Source organism: Podarcis gaigeae, assembly GCF_964106915.1.
Source record: "Podarcis gaigeae genome assembly, chromosome: 6".
Classification (NCBI taxonomy): domain Eukaryota; kingdom Metazoa; phylum Chordata; class Lepidosauria; order Squamata; family Lacertidae; genus Podarcis; species Podarcis gaigeae.
The window spans coordinates 83,282,040-83,301,064 of record NC_139682.1 but is presented as its reverse complement, the minus strand read 5'-3'; the positions used below and the strand labels follow the sequence as shown (position 1 = coordinate 83,301,064).

Below are 19,025 nucleotides of genomic sequence, written 5' to 3'. Positions count from 1 at the left end.
TTTGTGCAGGCTGCCTTGTCCAGATCTATGCTCAGCAACCTCTTTTTTTATGCCAAAGCTTGTAAATTCCATATCAAACATATGTACAGTGCATCATATGTGGGGTTAAGAAGCTGAAGACAGAATATGTAGTTGCTAGAGAACTGTATGTCTCAGATGTGCTTCAGGCTTTGCTTAAATTGCTTTACAAAATTGCTTTACCTAAGAAATAGTAGCAAAACTTGGAATTTTTTGTTAGCTGGCTTTTAATTTTTAAAAAGAAGTTACTTGTTGCGAAGGACCACTAAAATGGAGGAAGTACCATAGGAGTAAAATAGGTCTGTAAAAGCTGATTCCCCAAGATCAAGGAAAGTTGACAAGAAGCTATGAAAGTCATCTCTGGAGAATGAATTCTAATCATCTGATATTGATGAAGAAACTTTAGGAGCATATTTTCTCTCTCTCTCTCTCTCTCTCTCTCTCTCTCTCTCTCTCTCACACACACACACACACACACACATATATATTAAAGCAAGTCTTTCTCTTTGATTGATATTTATTTATTTATTTATTTATTTATTTATTTATTTATTTATTTTCTATATAGCCTTTCATCCAAGCATCATAAGGGGGGGGTCACAATATAAAAACTCAACTTGGATGCTTTAATTACCCAAAGACCTGGCTTGGAAACCATGCCTTGTGAGGAACTGTTGAAGGAACTAGGTATGTTTAACCTTGAAAACAGGAAACCGAGAGGAGATTTGATAGCCATCTTCAAATATCTCAAGGGCTGTCACAAAGAGGGAAAAATCTTGTTTTCTCCTGCCCTGGAAGGTAGGACTCAAACCAATGGCTTCAAGTTAAAAGAAAGGATATTCTGACTAAACATCAGGAAAAGCATTCTGACAGTAAGAGCTGTTCAACAGTGGAATGGTCTCCCTTGGGATGTTGTTAAATCTCCTTCCTTGGAACTTTTTAAGCAGAGGTTGGATGGCTGTCTGTCATGGATGCTTTAGTTGAGATTCCTGCAATACAGGGGGTTGGGCTAGATGCTCCTTGGGGTCCCTTCCAATTCTACAGTTCTGAGATTTATGTCTATAGTGTATTATCTTCCATCCCCCCATGAACCACAGGGGCCAGATATTTGTTGCTGCTGTTTCCTTTTTGTTTTTATAAGGAAAGCTTTCTGAATTCCCATCTAGCTTACCACAGATGTAGAGATTATCACAGATTAACCTTGGTTAATTGGAACCAGAAGTGAGGATGTGAATTCCTGAATTGGGGGTCTGCTGCCCACCCCTTTCCTGTGTTATAGGTGGGACAGGGTGCAGTGAATGAATATAAATGAAGATGCTTACTTTGCCACTGCCTTTACACTTCTCTTTGTAAAACTGGCATTCATGTAGCTTTTCTTCAACAGAAAACCTCCTCGATGTTTTTATAAATAAATAAAAAGGGGAAAATTAACTCTGCCTTTATCTTTCCAGTCAACCCAAGGAAGCTATTGTCTTGTTCATTAAAGTTTTCATTGTGTTGGGGTCATTGAGACTCTAATGCTTTAGATGTATAGTGTTTCATTTTCCCTTCATTCAATGTACTTGGGCTCTGATTGACCCCAATAAACTTTAAATGTAGAAGAATACTGGCTGAAGTAACAGAGTTGAAACGGAGAGTTTTTCATGGTTTCCATACCCTTTGATTTCAGTTGTGACCCCAATGTATGAGAGGGTTTAATTTGCAATAAATCTGTTCCTTTGAAGGGAGCTGCTTTTTTAAAGAATGGGTTTGTTATCCAACACAATATGTATGTGCATGTTTCAGGAATAGAATATTCTTTTGCTTTAAATAATTGAGCTCACTAAGGTGAGTGTTGGTAGCAGAACAGTGATATAACCTTCAGGCAATATCTAAATAAGAATCAATGTTTAACAAAGCTGTGTATTTTGATTATAATCTGCTGGTACGCTTTTTGTTAATACTGAGAAATGCACAGCTCTCTCAAGCACACCAGCAGATTATCTGAAAAGAGAGAGAGAGAGAGAGAGAGAGAGAGAGAGAGAGAGAGAAATAGTTTGCTTTCCTATTTTAAAAAGAAAATGGGCTGTTAGTATTGTTTTCTTTAGCTTGCATGAATTTAGACAGTCCACTGAAAATGTAACGTTGTCCTAAATTTTCAGGAATGACATTTGTAATGCTTATTTTTACTAAATGGACCATTTACAGTTGAGCTGTTCCTAGAGATTATATCCTGGGGATAGTTTAGGGCATGGTCAGATGATCGCTTGTTGTTAATAACTATTGCGGAGTGCAACTGTTCTATTTTAGGAATATTCAAATGCCCTTAAGTGATAGTCAAAGTATACACTGCCTCAAATCCCACAGTAGTTCTGAGGCTTCCTGAAGTCATAACTTGTGTGAAAGTGACCACAGTCTACTTTCGTATATAGCATTTTTATTGCGAGTTGCAGCTGTGTGTTAGAAATTATTGGTGGTATCAAATTTTGCACATGTGGAAGGCAAGCTTACAAAGAGGGTCTTTTCCTTTCCCTCATCCCCCTTGCAACCCTGCGTACCCCCCAAAAAAAGCCTCTGCATAGTGTGTGTCCTACTAAACATTGTGGGTTGTATAGTGTGGTGCTGCAATGGCAGAAGAAACCAGACAGAAGACGCTTGTGCTCTGCTGGCATAAGATTCCCTTCCAATCAAGCCATGTATAAATGTTATGAAATAATTTAATATATTTTTTCCACAAATTGCATCCTAATTATATTTGAACCAAACAAATCACAAAACAGTAAGCCAAAGTTTTGCTTCTCAGCAAGCAGGGCCGGCCCTATGTTAGGCAGAGTGAGGCAGCCGCCTTAGGCAGCAGATACTCTATCTGTTGCTCCAGAGGCTCCAGTTCTGTCCCCTCTGTTGCCCATGACCTCTCCTGGACTCCTTGATCTCTAGGCTGCTGCCTCAGGTGTGGTGGAGAATCCAGCCACAAAGGATGAAGTGAGATTTGACCGCCAGTCCAGTCACCTTCTGTAAATGAATTTGGGAAGGGTGCCACCTTGTCTTTCACCTCAGACATCAAAAGGTCTTAGGCCAGGCCTGTTTGAAAGTGTTCTTCATGTAATTTTTACAATTGCATCTCTTTTGTTCTCATTGTCAAGGCAGAGATGTAGCCTCCTAAACATTTAATATAGTGCAATGTTTGTTGTTGTTTCCTGTTGAAAGCAGAAAGTATATTTCAGTGATCCATTGGGGCAGCAGCAGGTAGGTCAAACTGATGATATCCTTCTAGCGGAGAGACTTTAATCCAATAAGATTCTCGTTTTTCAAGTGTTGGCTAGAGCTCTTCTTGAGGGAATCCAGTAATGATGACAATGGAACAACAAAAATAGTTGTTTTTCCTCATCCAACTTTAGCCCAGTTAGGGTGCGCAGGCTAGCAGTTAGCTTGTGCAACACATTTCTGCTAGGGAAACAGTTGTGTGACTAGAGAGCTGTAGTGAGCACCCTAGCCTCTCAAAGAAAGAACGTTATAGTGTGGGACTTGAATGCAAGAGCATGGCTTTAGATTTTAAGGGACAATTGTGACAAACCAAGGGAGATTATAATTTGTATAGGAAGTATGAGGGACCACTTGCTTGTGCCTCATCCTGCATAAAGTACCTTGTGTTTTACAATCTTTATTTATATAGCACCATTAAACGATTTTGTCGAAGTATAAAAAAATGGCTTCATTAGTACAGTGGTACCTCGGGTTACAGATGCTTCAGGTTACAGACTCTGCTAACCCAGAAATAGTACCTCGGGTTAAGAACTTTGCTTCAGGATAAGAACAGAAATTGTGCTCCAGCTGCGTGGTGGCAGCTGGAGGCCCCATTAGCTAAAGTGGTGTCTCAGGTTAAGAACAGTTTCAGGTTAAAGACGGACCTCCGGAATGAATTAAATTCTTAACCAGAGGTACCACTGTATAGAACTTGTGACCTTTTTGTTGAGGTTAGCGTATCTGTCTGGCAGATCCCTAGTTATTTGAAACCATAAATAATTTTGTTTCTAAACTACTTCCTTGGCAGCTATTCCAACTGGTCACCAGAAAGGCAATTACATAACTATAAAAATTGGGACTCAAATTTGCTTATTTTCTTTGTCCCCCCCCCCCCATTCCTTTTTCCTTTTGTATTGTGTCTTTCATCTAAATTTTAAGCCTGCAGGTGGAATTGTTTGTTAATAATCTCTGTAGTACTTCCTAAGGGATGATAATAAATCAAGGACCTATTGCTACAAAGTTGCGAGAAGCATATTCTGAAATATTCACCCTTATTATTTTATGCACACTACTGTGAATATTCTATCTATTTTCAATATTTTCAAGTTCCCCATGACATCCAAACCAGGAAACTGTGGTTTATTTAAACTGGTTAGTGATGGTAGATCAGAATCTGAAACCTGAAAATGTGGTTTGTTCTTAAAGCCTATTGAGTTTGCATGTCATGGGGAACTGTGGTTGGTTTAAAATTGAAGCTGGAGCTTCTTATCTCCTCTTCGTTAAGTGCAGAACAGGAGGGGGAGCATGTCTGAACAGAATCTTTGTTTCTGCTATTCATAGAAAGATAAAATCTGATTAGATTCCTACTTTCTCAATAAGCAAAGTGATAGTATCTTGGCCACATAGAGGCATTTCAAAACTGATTCTTGTATTCGTATTTTAACATTGCCCTTGGTTACTCTGTAACCAAGTCAAAGAATCATTTTCCAAGGCCGAATAGATTTGTATTTTAAAAATTTTGGTCCAGTACCTGTGTTTAAATAGCAAAATACATGTCCGACACTGTTGAGTGCAAATGGCATCCGTACAAAGTTAAGTTGCCAGGTTTGCCCACAGAAAACATGAAACAAGCAGTTGAGGAAGGATTGAAATTTTGCCTCTGTGTTTATTGCATTGAAGCCCAGTCATATAAAAGCATGCAAACCATTCACAAGCAATGGTGACCTCTGTCTTTAACAGGCTGGTGTTTTTTGTACAAGTTTAAAAACTCTTTTAACGGTAGTCAGCCTTTACTACTGTTTACTTCTCTCTTTTTTAGTTCTATTGCTGTGCCAATTTGTCTGAGCTGTAGGTGTGCCATGTGTACATGGTAGTTAATGACTGCAAGTGAGTGGCATTTGTTTTCTTATCGTAAGGTTTGCCTGAACTGAATGTAAAAACAAATTACCCCTATCCACAATGACAATCTAGGGATGGCCACAAGTGTCACTGTTGCCTTCCTTATTTTCCTTCCCAGCAAGTTGTATCACTTAAACGTATTGTTCACTTTCTCATTTGTTGATAAACAGTAAACAAAGGCACAGTGGTATTTACAATGAGGACTCACGCTGTGGCATTGAGCAATAATGGATGAAAGATCAACTGAGCAGTTTGCTTTGAGATTGTCAAGTTTTTTATTATTATTCTTAGCTGAGCATTTTCTCCTGTTATCAGTATAGTAAATAATTTTCTTGTCTATTATCAGTATTGTAAGTAAATAAACCGAGTTTCTGTAAATGGGAGGTCAAAGTGAAGAATGCATCAAATAGTTATCTTTCATGATGTTTTTAAGAGTTACTCCATGTAGGTTTGGTTTTTGTGCCGTTACATTATCCTAGCACTGAGCAACTGAGACAGTTCAGCATCATTAAGTAATGCCTGTTCATTAAGTAATGCCTGTCCAACCCTTCTAGAGAAAGTGAAGTATCCTGTTGGTTTAGGTAGGGGTCAGCAACCTTTTTCAGCCATGGGCCAGTCCACCGTCCCTCAGACCATGTGGGGGGCTGGACTATATTTTGGGGAAAAAAATAAGAACGAATTCCTATGCCCCACAAATAACCCAAAGATGCATTTTAAATAAAAGGACACATTATACTCATGTAAAAACACCAGGCAGGCCCCACAAATAACCCAAAAATACATTTTAAATAGAAGGACACATTCTACTGATGTAAAAACACACTGATTCCCAGACCGTCCGTGGGCTGGATTGAGAAGGCGATTGGGTCGCATCCGGCCCCTGGGCCTTAGGTTGCCTACCCCTGGTTTAGGTTCTCTCCACAACAATTCTCTTCTAGGCCATTGAGTACTAATTTACATATATGTAGGCTAGTTCCCTTTATGGACTTATTTCAAGGTTCAGCATTAGTTGCAAAGCTATTCTGGCTACCTTTTCTCGCCTTGCACCACCAAAATGTGGTGATGGTGATTAAACCTTCACTTTTGGTACACCCCAGAGAGTATTTAAAACGGTGTAACTCCCCACCAAACTAACTCCAACAGTCCTTGGTGGTGCTTCATGCTTGTCACAAATACTTCTCTCACATTCTGTAAGGAACTGTGACTTTTATGAAGCTTTCATTCAGCACAGCAGGAGAAAGGAGGCTAACCTGCAGCAGCACTGAACATTTCAAAGAGAGAGAAAATTAAACTCTTATTCAGCAGTATAGTGGTTTATATGCCACACTTGCATGCATTGCTTAATAATATAAGAGGATAGAAAAAATGTTTTTAAAGGGGAGGAAAAAGCACTGACCAGAAACATCAAAGTGGGCTTTGATCTGTGGAGATATTAATTATAGTGACAGCATCATGTATGTGCCAAACTGCATAAAAACCTATAATGGCAGGATAGTGGTTTCCTTGTATATATTTACACTGGGGGTTTTTATGGGTCATTATGGTTCCTTTTGCTATTGTTCTTCTCTCTGTTGTCTAATATTCTCTCTAGATGATTAATACTTAAATCTCCTCAGACCAATTTCTACCTTCCTTTGGTCCTGAGTGGTTGCTTTTTCCTGCTGTTTCTAATATTTGCATTGGGTTTGTTTAAAATGTACTTGAATGTCATTCAAATGGCAGTTTTCTGTGTGCCTATTATAAAACTAGAAAGTGCCCGTGACTGAATAAACTTTTGGTGTTCCCTTTGAGTTTTCTGTATTTGCAGCCAGTAAATGAATCGATCCTTTGTTTCTCTCTGGGTGCCATTAGCCCCAATTATATTATTTCAGCAGTGGTGTGAGGGTTGCATGATTTTGCGCTTCCAAATTGGTGTGCCTCCTTGTTGCATGATCAACTGTAAAACAACAACAACAAGAAAATGCAACATCACAGAAGGGCAACCAGAGCCTAGGTCCGAAATGAAATTCCTCATATGTCCAATTCAGATTAAGCATTTTTTTTTTCATCTTTAAAAACCATTAGTAGGAGAACAGGAATTCTCTCTAAGCTAGATTACTCCCTTTCTAACCTCCTTAACATGCACTGATAAAATGGTGTGATAGTGTGTGGGGAGATAGTGATTGAGGGCTGGTTAATATGGCAGTTTTAGTACTCTGGTGATGGACAGGAAGAGAAGGAATTGGAGAGGGGCAGGTGGAACTGGAAGTAAATGATTTTAAGATATTTTCTTTTAAAGTTATGCCCAAATGAGCCAAGACAGTCATTACACAAGGCCACCTAAGAGTACCCTTCCCTGAGCACATATCGCTGACAGGATGTGCAAAACAGAATGGGCAAGGCCAGCTAAAGAGAAGAATTCCTTCTGGTGACGAACAAGCTTTATTCTCTGCCAGAAGAGGTCACAAAAAGTCTTACATTGCTGTGGGTGGGGCCTCCCATGGCGGCATTGACATCCACTTTAGCTTTCCTGTGACAAGAGTAGAGGTTTTGAAGCCTGAATCTGTTGTGTTTCAGTCACAAATCTGGTATGTCAGTGGCCCAAAGAATTGGCGGAGATGGAAAACACACTGAAAACCGTGATGACAATGGAAGATTGTTCTCTCAGCAGCCCTAATTTATCTTTTGATGTGGTTCAGCTGGAGTCACTGGTTGTGGCTGGCAACATGGTGGCATGAAGGAATTTGTGGGTGAAAATCTAGGATGTTGACTCCCAGATGACAAACTAGCTACCTCTGCCTAATCAGACAGTGCTGTTTAGTGCATCCCTTGAGCCAGTTCTCATCAAATAACAGGAGGGAGGAGAAATGTAAATCCCAGCAGCCAGTTCAGATTTTTGCACCTACAGCCAGGGATTGGAGGATTCGGATGCAAATGGAACCATTCCAGAGGATCCATATGAAGCCCCCACTCTGCATTGTTTGGTGCATTTCTCTCCCCCATCTTCTCCAATGGTGTGAAACATTTCTCTTCTTTGTGCAAATTGGCACCAGACCATGTTCAATGTTTGGATTCAAAGGATGGTGGACTGGGGTTTGTCAGCTCATTTCATTGCCTCACCAAAATTAAATAAGCCTGTGAAGCATCAGACAGTTTTAGGAGTCCTTCAACATATTTGGAGATCCAAGAGAGAACTGTCCCACAAAGGGTACTAAGAGGTACATTGCATTATTTTCTGAGTGCCCCACAGTAATGGGAGCATGAAGGCCATTCTAGATTTGAAATGGCTCAACACATTCCTTCTAGAGCAGCACTTCAAAATGGAGACTCTCATATTCATTGTAGGAGCAATATCAGACCAGGACTTCTTGGATCCTAATGGATCTGTCGAAAGCTTGCTTTCACATTCCCATCAGGTCCAGCTTGCTTACCACACACTCCTGCTTCCAGTATGAAGTCATCCTGTTTAGGTTGACTTCAGAGTCTCCACAGAGGTCAACCTAGCAGTCCCAGTCACAACAACATTTGTTCGGATGGGCTGGCCACCTGTCTGTTATGGGAGCCTTGGTGCATACCTTTGTTGAACATTATCTTACTATATAATAGAAGCACCATCACTCTTTTAATTGGCTGTTTTCCAAGGTTCTAAAGGCATGAATGGACTTAGGCTGTTGTGATAGAACAGTGTGATTGGGCATGATTTCTTTCACATGTTCTTACATATTTGTAATCTTCCAGATAGAGGCAGTCAATAATATTCAAAGCAGGTAGGTGAAAGGATTAAATGATTTTAACCTAAACATAAGTTCCCACTCTTAAAAATCCAGTCTCCCAATTTCCCCACTTCCCATCTAGCAACTCTTCACAATTAAGGGCTGCAGTCCTAGTTTAATTTTCTCAGGAGTAAGCTTCGTTGAACCCCATAGAAAGTTACTTCTGAGTGCCCATGTTTAGGATTGCACTTTAAAATGCCACATGAGAGGTGGCCCACCTGCCCACCTGCCACCCTCCCCGTGTATGTATGTATATATGTATGTAAATAATATAAGCTCAGCAGGGGTTCAGGGCAGGCAGCAACCATAAAGAGAGGACCCAGGATGCGCAGTCATATTTTTCCTGCCTTATCCACAGGGTTGGGGGGTAGTGTACTGGGGATGGGGAGCCCAGTCAAAGCGTGAGTATTTTGACCACCACTGAGGCCACCATTCTCCCCACCCCCTCTGTCCAAACCAATGATTTTTGTTTTAAAGCATGAAAATACTTACCCTGTCAGCTGTGGTTCAGACTACATACCACATTCTCCAATTGTATCTCTCTCTCTCTTTCTCAGATGGTGATAGTTCTCAAAATAAAGTAATATGCAAAAACACTGCAGATAGCTCGGACTGCAACCAGTTGGATGCCTGTCTTGTTCTGGGACCTTTCAGCCCAGGGGGAAAAAAACACTGCTCATGCTCACAGCCTTGTGCATTATGATTGGCCACAAGTCATCCATACCCTCCTCCTCTATAAACATTTTACGGTCTTGGTTTTGTAAAGGGAGGGTGAGGCAAAACGGCTAGTTGTGAGAAGCAAGACACCCTAGTAAACATGTGCTGATATATCACATGTTGTGCTTACCTGTTTGCTTTTATTCCCTGAGAACAGAGGATACAACCTTGACCCCAGTACTAATTTGCTATTGGGTATGTGTTTAAAAGAGTGGATTGACTGATTTGAGAAGACTGATAGAAACTAGTTGGAGAGCAATGCTTCTGTGTAACTGAAATTAGAAGCATGGAAACAATGTGAAAGACAAAGGGGGCACAGAATTCTTTGAGGGCCCCAAGTGAGATATCTATGCTGCAGGGACCTAAAAGTGTCCCACACTGAGTGAGATTTAAAGTGTCCCTTCCTTTAAATCTCACTCAGACATTTACTATAGACACTGAACATCCCTCCCGTTCATATCTTTCCTTCCTTCCTTCCTCCCTTCCTTCCTTCCTTCCTTCCTTCCTTCCTTCCTTCCTTTCTTTCTTTACCTCCTCTGCACCTCTGCAAATATCCCAGCCACTTACATGCCCTTTAACCCCATAAATGTCCACCTCAGCCTCCTCCAACTCCCTGTCCTCTCTATAGCTTTCTCCTCCCGCCATCACTGGAGGCTGAATACTCTCTCATGCACACCTCCCTCCCTCTTATTCCTCCAAATATCTCATTCTCTCCCAGCCTGCTCTACTTGCCCCTCCCCAATCCCTTTGCTTTCTCTCTGGCCTATTATAAGAGAACTAAAACTGTCGTATTAACCTGTCCTTCTGTGCTTTCCTCCCTATCCGTCCCCCAGTCACACTGTTTTCGCAGAGCAACCTCACACCTCACCTGCCTTTAGAACCTTGGAAAAAAACAGCCAAGGAAAACAGAGTGGTGGCACTCCTCTGGCAAGCTCCAAAATTAGAAATCCCTACATGCCTTTACTGCTTTGTCCCACAAGTCTTTGAACGAAACAAAAAAAAAAAAAATCATGCTTTTGTAGGATGTTTACTGCCCTTCTGGGATTTGAATCTTGTCTGGCTTTTCAAAGCCCACAAGCCTCTCCTTGCACATGCATTCAAACAAGAAATAAACAGACCCTTAGGCAAAGTAATAAGTATTGCATGAAATACTACCGTACTTATCAGCATGCACAAAGAATAAAGGTTCCATTCTATCTAAAACCTTAGCAGCAGAGACTGGGAGGGTTGACAAAGACACAGACCTGTCCAGTTTTTACCTCAGAAGAATGCTAATGCAATTTCTTAATGTCCACCATGCTTTGTCATAGTGTTGTTATCTATTGAGTTTATTTATTTGATAAAATTTGTGTGCCTCTTGATTGGAAAAGAAAGAGAAAACAGCTGAATTGGCCAAACCTTTGCTGCTCAGCTAGGTACCCATCATCAGCATCTTACATAGTGAGCTCTGTTTCCATGGAGACAAATGGCGGGACCTTTTCGTACCCCTGCTTGGCTAGATGCCACATCATCCTTGGATGGAGAGCAATAGGCCAAGGGTGTGTGTGTGTGTGTGTGTGTGTGAGAGAGAGAGAGAGAGAGAGAGAGAGAGAGAGAGAGAGAGAGAGAGATGGTACTGGAAACTAGACTCAGAAGCTAAAGTCATGGTTTGGGGTCTTGGAAACTTAATGAGGAGACAAGATCTGTTGGAGTGTTAACACTGGAAACCCTTCCATCAGACTGTTTATATGTATAAATAAAACTGAGTCCTAAAGACAGCACGGTCTCCATTGACCTACATTCCCAGGAAACGGAACCCTAGGGTAAGCACTGGAACCCTTGGGGTTTCTTGTCGCTTGGGTGCGCGCAACAAAGGACAGAAGTAATTCTCCTCTTCAACTCTTCTCTGCCTTGCCTTGAAGTTCTGCATTTAATCCCCATCCCTCTGCCTTCATGACAGTGGCTCTCTTCCTTGCTGCTGGCATAAGCTTCTGTCTAGCTTAGAAGCGCTCAGTTGTCACCTCATTCAGCTCATGTGGTCCTGGCCGAGAGAACAGCCTCAGGCTCCGTTCTCTCTGTCCTTCCTTTCACCCTCCATTCCCATAGCTCTGCTGGTGCCAGGAAAGGACGAGGAAGATCGAGCTAGACTGCTGTGAGCAATGCCAAGAACTGACACTGAATGTCTAATGGCAGCAGGAAACGGCGTGGATGCAGTTTTTGTGGCTTGTTCTGCATCTGAACCTGTACACACGAAATGAGACAGTGTTGTCCAAATGCCTTTATTGGTGTTTCATGAATGGCACTATGTAGGCTTTAAAAACAAAACATTTCCACTAAGTTGAGTTGATTGCATGCATCTAAGACAAAGAAAAGAGAGGGTTCAAAATGTGTTTGTCCATCCAAGACCTAAATATGCAAAGGATCTGGGAACCGCTTAGCGATATCAGTGACTGTACTGGGTGATCAGTCATGGGTTTTAGAAACCTTCTTGGCTGCATCTGCTTGATGGCATGTGAAATAATGCACTTGGCAAAGCAAGCAGAATCTTAATCTGTTTCCTTCATTATTTGTTTTAAAGCAAATTGCTAGTCTTTGTGGCTGCAGAGAAAACCCTGGAAGTTTGTGATCACTTTTTGCTGGAAACACAGAAGACAGTAAAAGTCTGAGTGGGGATCCTAGTGGCTAGCACACGGTGACAATTTAGAGCCCCTTTCCAAAGATCCCAGTCAGTATTTTCCTCTCCATGTTCTGTTCTCCTCCACCTTGTAATTCAGGGCCGATGAACATAAATGAGGGCTGTGACTGCATTAATTTGTTTCTGCCAGTCACATGCAGCTGTTCCCATGTGCAGGCCAGCATGACATCTGAGTTGGTAGCAGCACATTGTCATCATTCCGGTGTGTAGCTGCAGCTGCAGGGAGGCTTAAAGTTGGAAAATGCAATGGAAAACAAGCAAGGGGTATGCAACTGACGGTTGATCAGTGGAAATATGGAAAGTTGTTTGAGTAGAAAAATGAATGTAGTACAACAAGCTAGTTAGAGGAGTAATTATGCAGGACATGCCTTTCTTGTCTTAAGTGTGGGGTTTTCTGAACAGCATTGTCAAAGTACTCATTCATATTTTCGGAAGGGCCGCTTCCCCGTGGCAGTTGTGTGTGGCAATTGTAATTATTGGCTATGACCTCATTTGCATGCACACTTTTCCCATGGTGTCATCATGTCATATCCCTCCCCTCTCAACGCCAAAGTGAAGGCTGCGGTCCTACTTGGATTTAACCTTGAAGCAAACCTTCCTCCCCCACACCCCAACATAGTAGCACTTTTTTTTTTCTTTTAGCAAACTTGAATGCTGTGTAGAGGGAGAAAGCCAAGTGAAATGAAAGGAGAAGGGAGTTGTGTTGTTCTTTTGTATTTCACTGCTCAGCTCTCTAGAAAAGCAGGCAAGCTGCTATTCAGAGCAATTGGTTAAAGGGGGAGCAGTAAATTTGGGAAAGGCGGGGGACCCTTGGGGAATGTTCTCTTACTTGTTTCTTTATATTGGAAAAATGCCAAGAGAGCAGCTAGGATGTGGAGGGTTGCTGGAGAGATGGAATTAGAAAGTGCAACTTGAAGGGACTCCGTAAAGCAGAATGAGAAGGGAAACCCAGAATCCTGAACCCGCTCCTCATCAAGAGGGGGAAGAAGTAAAGCAAACTGAGTGACAACAGTGAGCAATTAAACTGCAACCCGGCAGGAATGCTGGTGCCTTGTGCATTAGCTTTCTTGAATGGGAAAGAGCATGCGCGCGCACACCTCATTCAATCTACAAGGCTGGCTCTGCTAGGGGCAGGCAGATGACATGCCGCTACTGGCCAGCCTAAAACATGCAGATTCTGCTAGCAGCAACAGGCAAACCATTTCTGTTGCAGCTGCCATGTCTAGGCATCTGACTGTGCAAGGTGGTAAGTAGCACCGTGTCTCCACCACAGCCACAGCCACAGTGAAACAGTCTCCTTGCTGGCTTTGCCACCATCAGGATGCTCTGTCCTCTCCCTTTCTCCTTCCAGCCGATTGGAAGAATGGAGAGGGAGAAGCAGTACAGGGACAGCAAATAGCTCAAGGAACTCATAAAGCAGCTTGGTGCTCTTTCAACTTCCATTCTTTTTTTATAGAGTGGCAGCTTACTCCACCTAGGAATCGAGAGAGCTGTTTCATCCAAGTGTCCAAAAGCAAGCTCAAAGAAACAATAGCCAGCGGCCAGCAGCAGCTGTAGTCGTGGTTGTGTGTGGAAGCAGGGGGGGAGAAAGGTGTGCCCTTCATTTGCTACCTAAAGCAATTTGCTTGCTTTCTTTCCCCTCTTGATGAGGAGCAACGCTCCGTTTGCCTCATTATAGATTCCGCTCTCTTGAGAAGTAATAAAAGAATCTAAACCTGCAAACAGAAAGTGTTTGCTTAAAGGCAAGGAGCTCTTTAAAAACCTCGGCAGTGGTTTGCTTGTGTACACTAAGCAAGCTAGTGCTGCAGTTGTGTGTTACAGAAATATTGCCACACATCTAGTGGGGAAATAACCAAGCTGAAAACAAACAGCCTGGAATACAAGCAGCTTGATGAGGACAAAGTCTGGACGCCATGACTTGTTAGCTGCCTTCAGTTCCTCCGAAAGTAGGCGAGATACACGTCTTTAAAAAATAAAGCCAATAAACATTTCATTTCCTCCTCCTCCTATTGCAGTCACCGGTAACCCCCCTGCCACTACCCAGAAAATCTAAGATTTCAATCCCCAGCATCTCCAGGTAGAGCTGGGCGAGACCACTGTCTGAAACGCTGCACAGCTGTTGCCAGTCACTGTAGACAAAGTATATGATGGCTTTCTTTCTGGGCAGTATGAGTGTAGCTCTCCCAGATGATCTGATTTCATATAAGTTATAATTGCAATATATAGCTGGTAGCAGTTTTGCACCTTGAGTACACTTCAGGCACCACATTGTCCAAGAACAGTAGAATTGTCTTTCTTTTCCTCTGCTCTCCTATGCTATCTTGATGGTTTGGTGGTTTGTGGTGTATATGTCAGACCAGCTATAAGGACAGTACATTTTTCAGGTTGCATGCAGCTAAGTTATGCCGAGAGTATAGCAACTAGAACTATGTTAGTCATGTTCATTATCTTCAGTGGGTCTGCTCTGAGCATGGCTAGCTAGCATTGCATGCAACCCTGTATTTTGTATGCTGCTGGGGCAAAAGGCTTTGGTTTCCTGAATTGCTCTGTGTACATGTAGCTGTTCTACATGTAACTTCTAGTATTACATCTTCTTTTTAATATTCACTAAGTCTTTCCCTTCCAAAGACAGACTTTTGTATCTTTCTTTCAGCCAGGGCACTTAACTGATCCCATCAAAACATTTAAGGGTGTTAGGTAAGGATGCCTTTTGGCCACTTTATTATTTAATTTTTATTTAAATAACCTGGTAACCACTCTCCATAACCTCGACTTCCACCCTCCGAAGTTAGCAAACCGACACATGACGGCTCTGCTTTACGCAGATGATGTGGTAATACTATCCAGAAATCCTGTAGGGCTTAGAAGAGCACTAAGAAAAATAGCTGCCTATTGTGAGACGGAATGCCTCAAAATAAATTATCAGAAGACCAAAATTCTAGCTTTTGGTAAAAAACCAAAGCTCAGAAACTGGAAACATCAAAGCCAAAATTTAGAACAAGTCTCGAACTATGAATATTTAGAAATGGCTGTCCAGGCATCAGGATCCAACAAAATTCATATCAACTCAAATGGGTGTGCCGGAGAAAGATCTGCAAATGTTATCCTTAATATTTTTAGAACTCAAGGGGGTTTTTATGTCCCTGTGGCACTAAAATTATATAAAGTCAAAACGTTGGTACAGCTCCTTTACGGATGCTTTCTGGGCCCACCTCCTTGTTCATTCCCCTTGAAAGAGTGCAACCCAAACTCCTCACAGCCCTTCTACAAGTTCCTAGATGCGTTTCAAATGCATGGGTCAGACTAGAAACAGGGATGATGAAAATCGAAGCTCATGTTAGTCTAACATCAATATATAAGTGGCTAACTCTGAACGCAGGTGGCGCTGTGGGTTAAAGCCTCAGCGCCTAGGACTTGCCGATCGAAAGGTCGGTGGTTCGAATCCCTGCGGCAGGGTGCGCTCCCGCTGCTCGGTCCCAGCGCCTGCCAACCTAGCAGTTCGAAAGCACCTCCGGGTGCAAGTAGATAAATAGGGACCGCTTACCAGCGGGAAGGTAAACGGCGTTTCCGTGTGCGGCTCTGGCTCGCCAGAGCAGCGATGTCACGCTGGCCACGTGACCCGGAAGTGTCTCCGGACAGCGCTGGCCCCTGGCCTCTTGAGTGAGATGGGCGCACAACCCCAGAGTCTGTCAAGACTGGCCCGTACGGGCAGGGGTACCTTTACCTTTTTTTAACTCTGAAACTGCTCCCCTGAGGAATAGCCCCATTGATTCTGAGTGACCAGTTTCGGTCTGGCTGGCAGACAGCAGTCTTAAACACTCTTCAGAAACTGGGCCTTGCTCCCCAAACCCTCATAACTATGAGCCTGGGCCAATCTAGATCTGTGGTTAGGCAAAGAATCGTGGGCATAGAGAGACAACAGGACTGTACAAGGGTCCCCGATTATAAAAATAATAGAAAACGGGAGAAGTGCAAGAAGGGCTTTCACTCTTTCTAGAAGCTTGGCCGTGCCCTCACCGGTTCTGGAAGGCTCTTTTAGAAGTGTCCCGTACACACAGAGACTTTGCGCCTAGGGGGAATAAGAAGCCCCGGACATATATATTTTTAGATGTCCCTTTTTTCCTGAGATTTGTAGAGACACCATTGACCCTTTGCTGAAGAGGCTCGCCGATCTTTCAGAGAATTCTAAACTTAATTCTCTCCTCTTAGGCAAAGATCACAAGACGACCTGGCTGGTAGCCAGATTCTGTGCCCAGATTTGTAGGCACAAATCATCCTCTAGAATAAAATAGCTTACTAGGGAAGAGCTGAAGTCGCCCTTTGGGGCACCTCAGGGTCAATTTTTATGCTAGCCCAAATCTCAGTTGTACGGGTATATGTATATATCTCAATTTTAACTCATGAGCTATTGCTGCAATCTGCTCTAATTGTATATTTTATCTTTATGGACGCTGTTTTTATTGTGTTATGCTAGCTGGTCTTTGACCGTAATAAGTTATCTATCTTATCTATCTTGCTTTCAGAAAGGGAGTGGTGGTGAATTTTCCTTCCACCTGGCTCATTCATTTCCCCTTACTGATTAAAATCAAGGCATTCTATATGCACTGTCCAGTTAAGCCGAGTGAACAGTGGTAAAATGCCTTTTCTGTAGAGCATAGATGCACGTTGTGTGAGTGAAGTAATGATTTGTCACATCTAGCATTGCAGCTTCCTATGCAAAATGTCATTTCATGACTGGCAGGTTTTAGATATTTGGGAATAAATTGTTTGCTCTAAAGAGGCGTAAATCCTGGGTGATATCATTGTGAAAGAGAAGGAGACTGGATACTGTGCTTTGCACATTGCAAAAGCTGGTGGTTGTATGCCAAGCAATGATTTGTTCACCATATGTAATTAATCAGGCATGTTTTATTGAAGTTCTGTAGGGAGATATTTAACTAAATTCTAGTCTTTATCAGCCGGACGAATGAGAGATGGCCCTCTGTGTATCTTTGACTCATAGACGATTGTTTCAAAGAGCCATATTGGGTTTTAATTATCATGAGAGAACATTTAATTCAGATTTCATATAACAGTACCTGTTGTAAAAAAAGGATACAAATTAAATCAAGGATGTAATCCGCCAGATGCTGCTGCTATTCAAATTGTATTCAGTTCAGTGGGACTTGCTGCCTTCATGTATTCCATTCAGGTTGTATTAAAATGAAAAGAAACTGTGTAGCAGTAGTACTTGTAGCATAGTTGCTGGTGATGTAATCTGCTTGCAGACACACAATTTGACGAGCAATGACTTCATTTGACACTCTTCTGAATGTTTTCCTATTTAGATCTGTATATTAGAATCTAAGGGCCCATTTACAGCTGATCGTTTCCCAAAATGGAAATAATTTTTATGTTGTGTAAGCTTGGCTCTCATTTGTCATGAATGCATTCATTTGAGAGCATTCTGCTTTGAGGTTTTTGGATATGTGTAATTGCGATTATATGTTTAGTTGAAAGACTTTCACATGTGAAGGCATTCACTGATAATTGGGGGAAGCGGCTACCTACCATGCAGTTCATGAAGTAGCCTACCATTTAGTTTTTGACTGCAGTTTGTAACAAATGGCTTATTAATTATTTCAACTAATTAATTTTAAAATCATCTGCCTATTGCCCATGTGATGAAAAATTACTATGATTGTTAGCAAACTACTACTACTTGAGAACAAATAGTTGAGTTGACACCAGCAGCAGTTATCCAGTGGCATTTCACAGGTGAATGAAAGCAGGAACATAGCAGTAGTTAATACCTGGCTATCTTGTCCAGCATTCTTTTCCCCACAATGACCAGCCCAGATGCCTATGAGAAGTCCACAAACAGGATATGAGAACAGTAGCCATTTTCTGCTGTTGTACCCTAGGTACTAGTATTCAGATAGATGCTCCTTCTGGTTCTTGAGGTAGCCTATAGTCATTGTTGATAACTTATCCTCCATGAATTTGTCTGATGCCCTTTACAGGCTGTCTAAATTGGTGGCCATCACCACTTTCCATGGTTGACATTAAATCAGGGGTGGCCAACTTATGTTTCATGTCCACAGCTTTATTGACCCATGGTCAGCCCTCTGGGGTCCCAAATGTAAAAGTGGGTGTGGTGTAAGCGCATCTGTGGCCATATAAAAAAAGAACATATTTTTTGTGGAGTCACCATTTTTTATTTACGTACTGTGGACATCACCCATCTTCAGCTAAAGAGTCCAAATGTTGCTATATTTAAACTTTTTCTCTGCCTTTGATTTTTTTCTAAACAAAAATTTCAGGCTTTCTAAAGCATATATTACATTGGTTGTGTAAAATGATGCTGGAAGATGATGCTGGTCTTATTAATTATTTGCTTGAATCGTTTTCCTGGAGAGAGAGAGTGTGTGTTTACATGTACATGAATCGAAGTTTTATTATATTAAAGGCTGCCTTTCCTCTTTCTAAAGGAAGGAGCTTCGGCACGGAAGACCCAAACCCCAGCAGCTCAGCCTGTGCCAAGACCAGGTAAATCTACCTTTTAAAATCAGTATTTCGTGTGTATGTATTTATTAATTCATTTGCAGTGTTTATATCCTGCTCTTCATTAAATATTTTCAAACTCAGAGCAGGTAACAAAGTAATAAAATAAAAAGAGAAAAACAATGTGTAAAAATTGCAAAATCATATAAACAAAGCTAATAAACAACAAATTAACAATTCTGACATAAGATAAACAAGCA

At 41.7% G+C, this 19,025-nt stretch overlaps 1 protein-coding gene and 1 long non-coding RNA gene across 2 annotated transcripts in view; one reads left to right on the top strand and one right to left on the bottom strand.

The window, feature by feature from the left end:
- The window catches only part of LOC310847534, a 603,822-nt gene that overhangs the window by 87,006 nt on the left and 497,791 nt on the right, over window positions 1-19,025 (bottom strand). The window lies entirely within an intron of this gene.
- Window positions 1-19,025, top strand: part of CDC73 (cell division cycle 73) — a 109,653-nt gene that overhangs the window by 75,320 nt on the left and 15,308 nt on the right. The window contains exon 11 of the mRNA XM_083745355.1: window positions 18,753-18,810. Coding sequence (XP_083601481.1) covers window positions 18,753-18,810 — 58 coding nt within the window. The remainder of the gene's footprint in view (window positions 1-18,752; window positions 18,811-19,025) is intronic.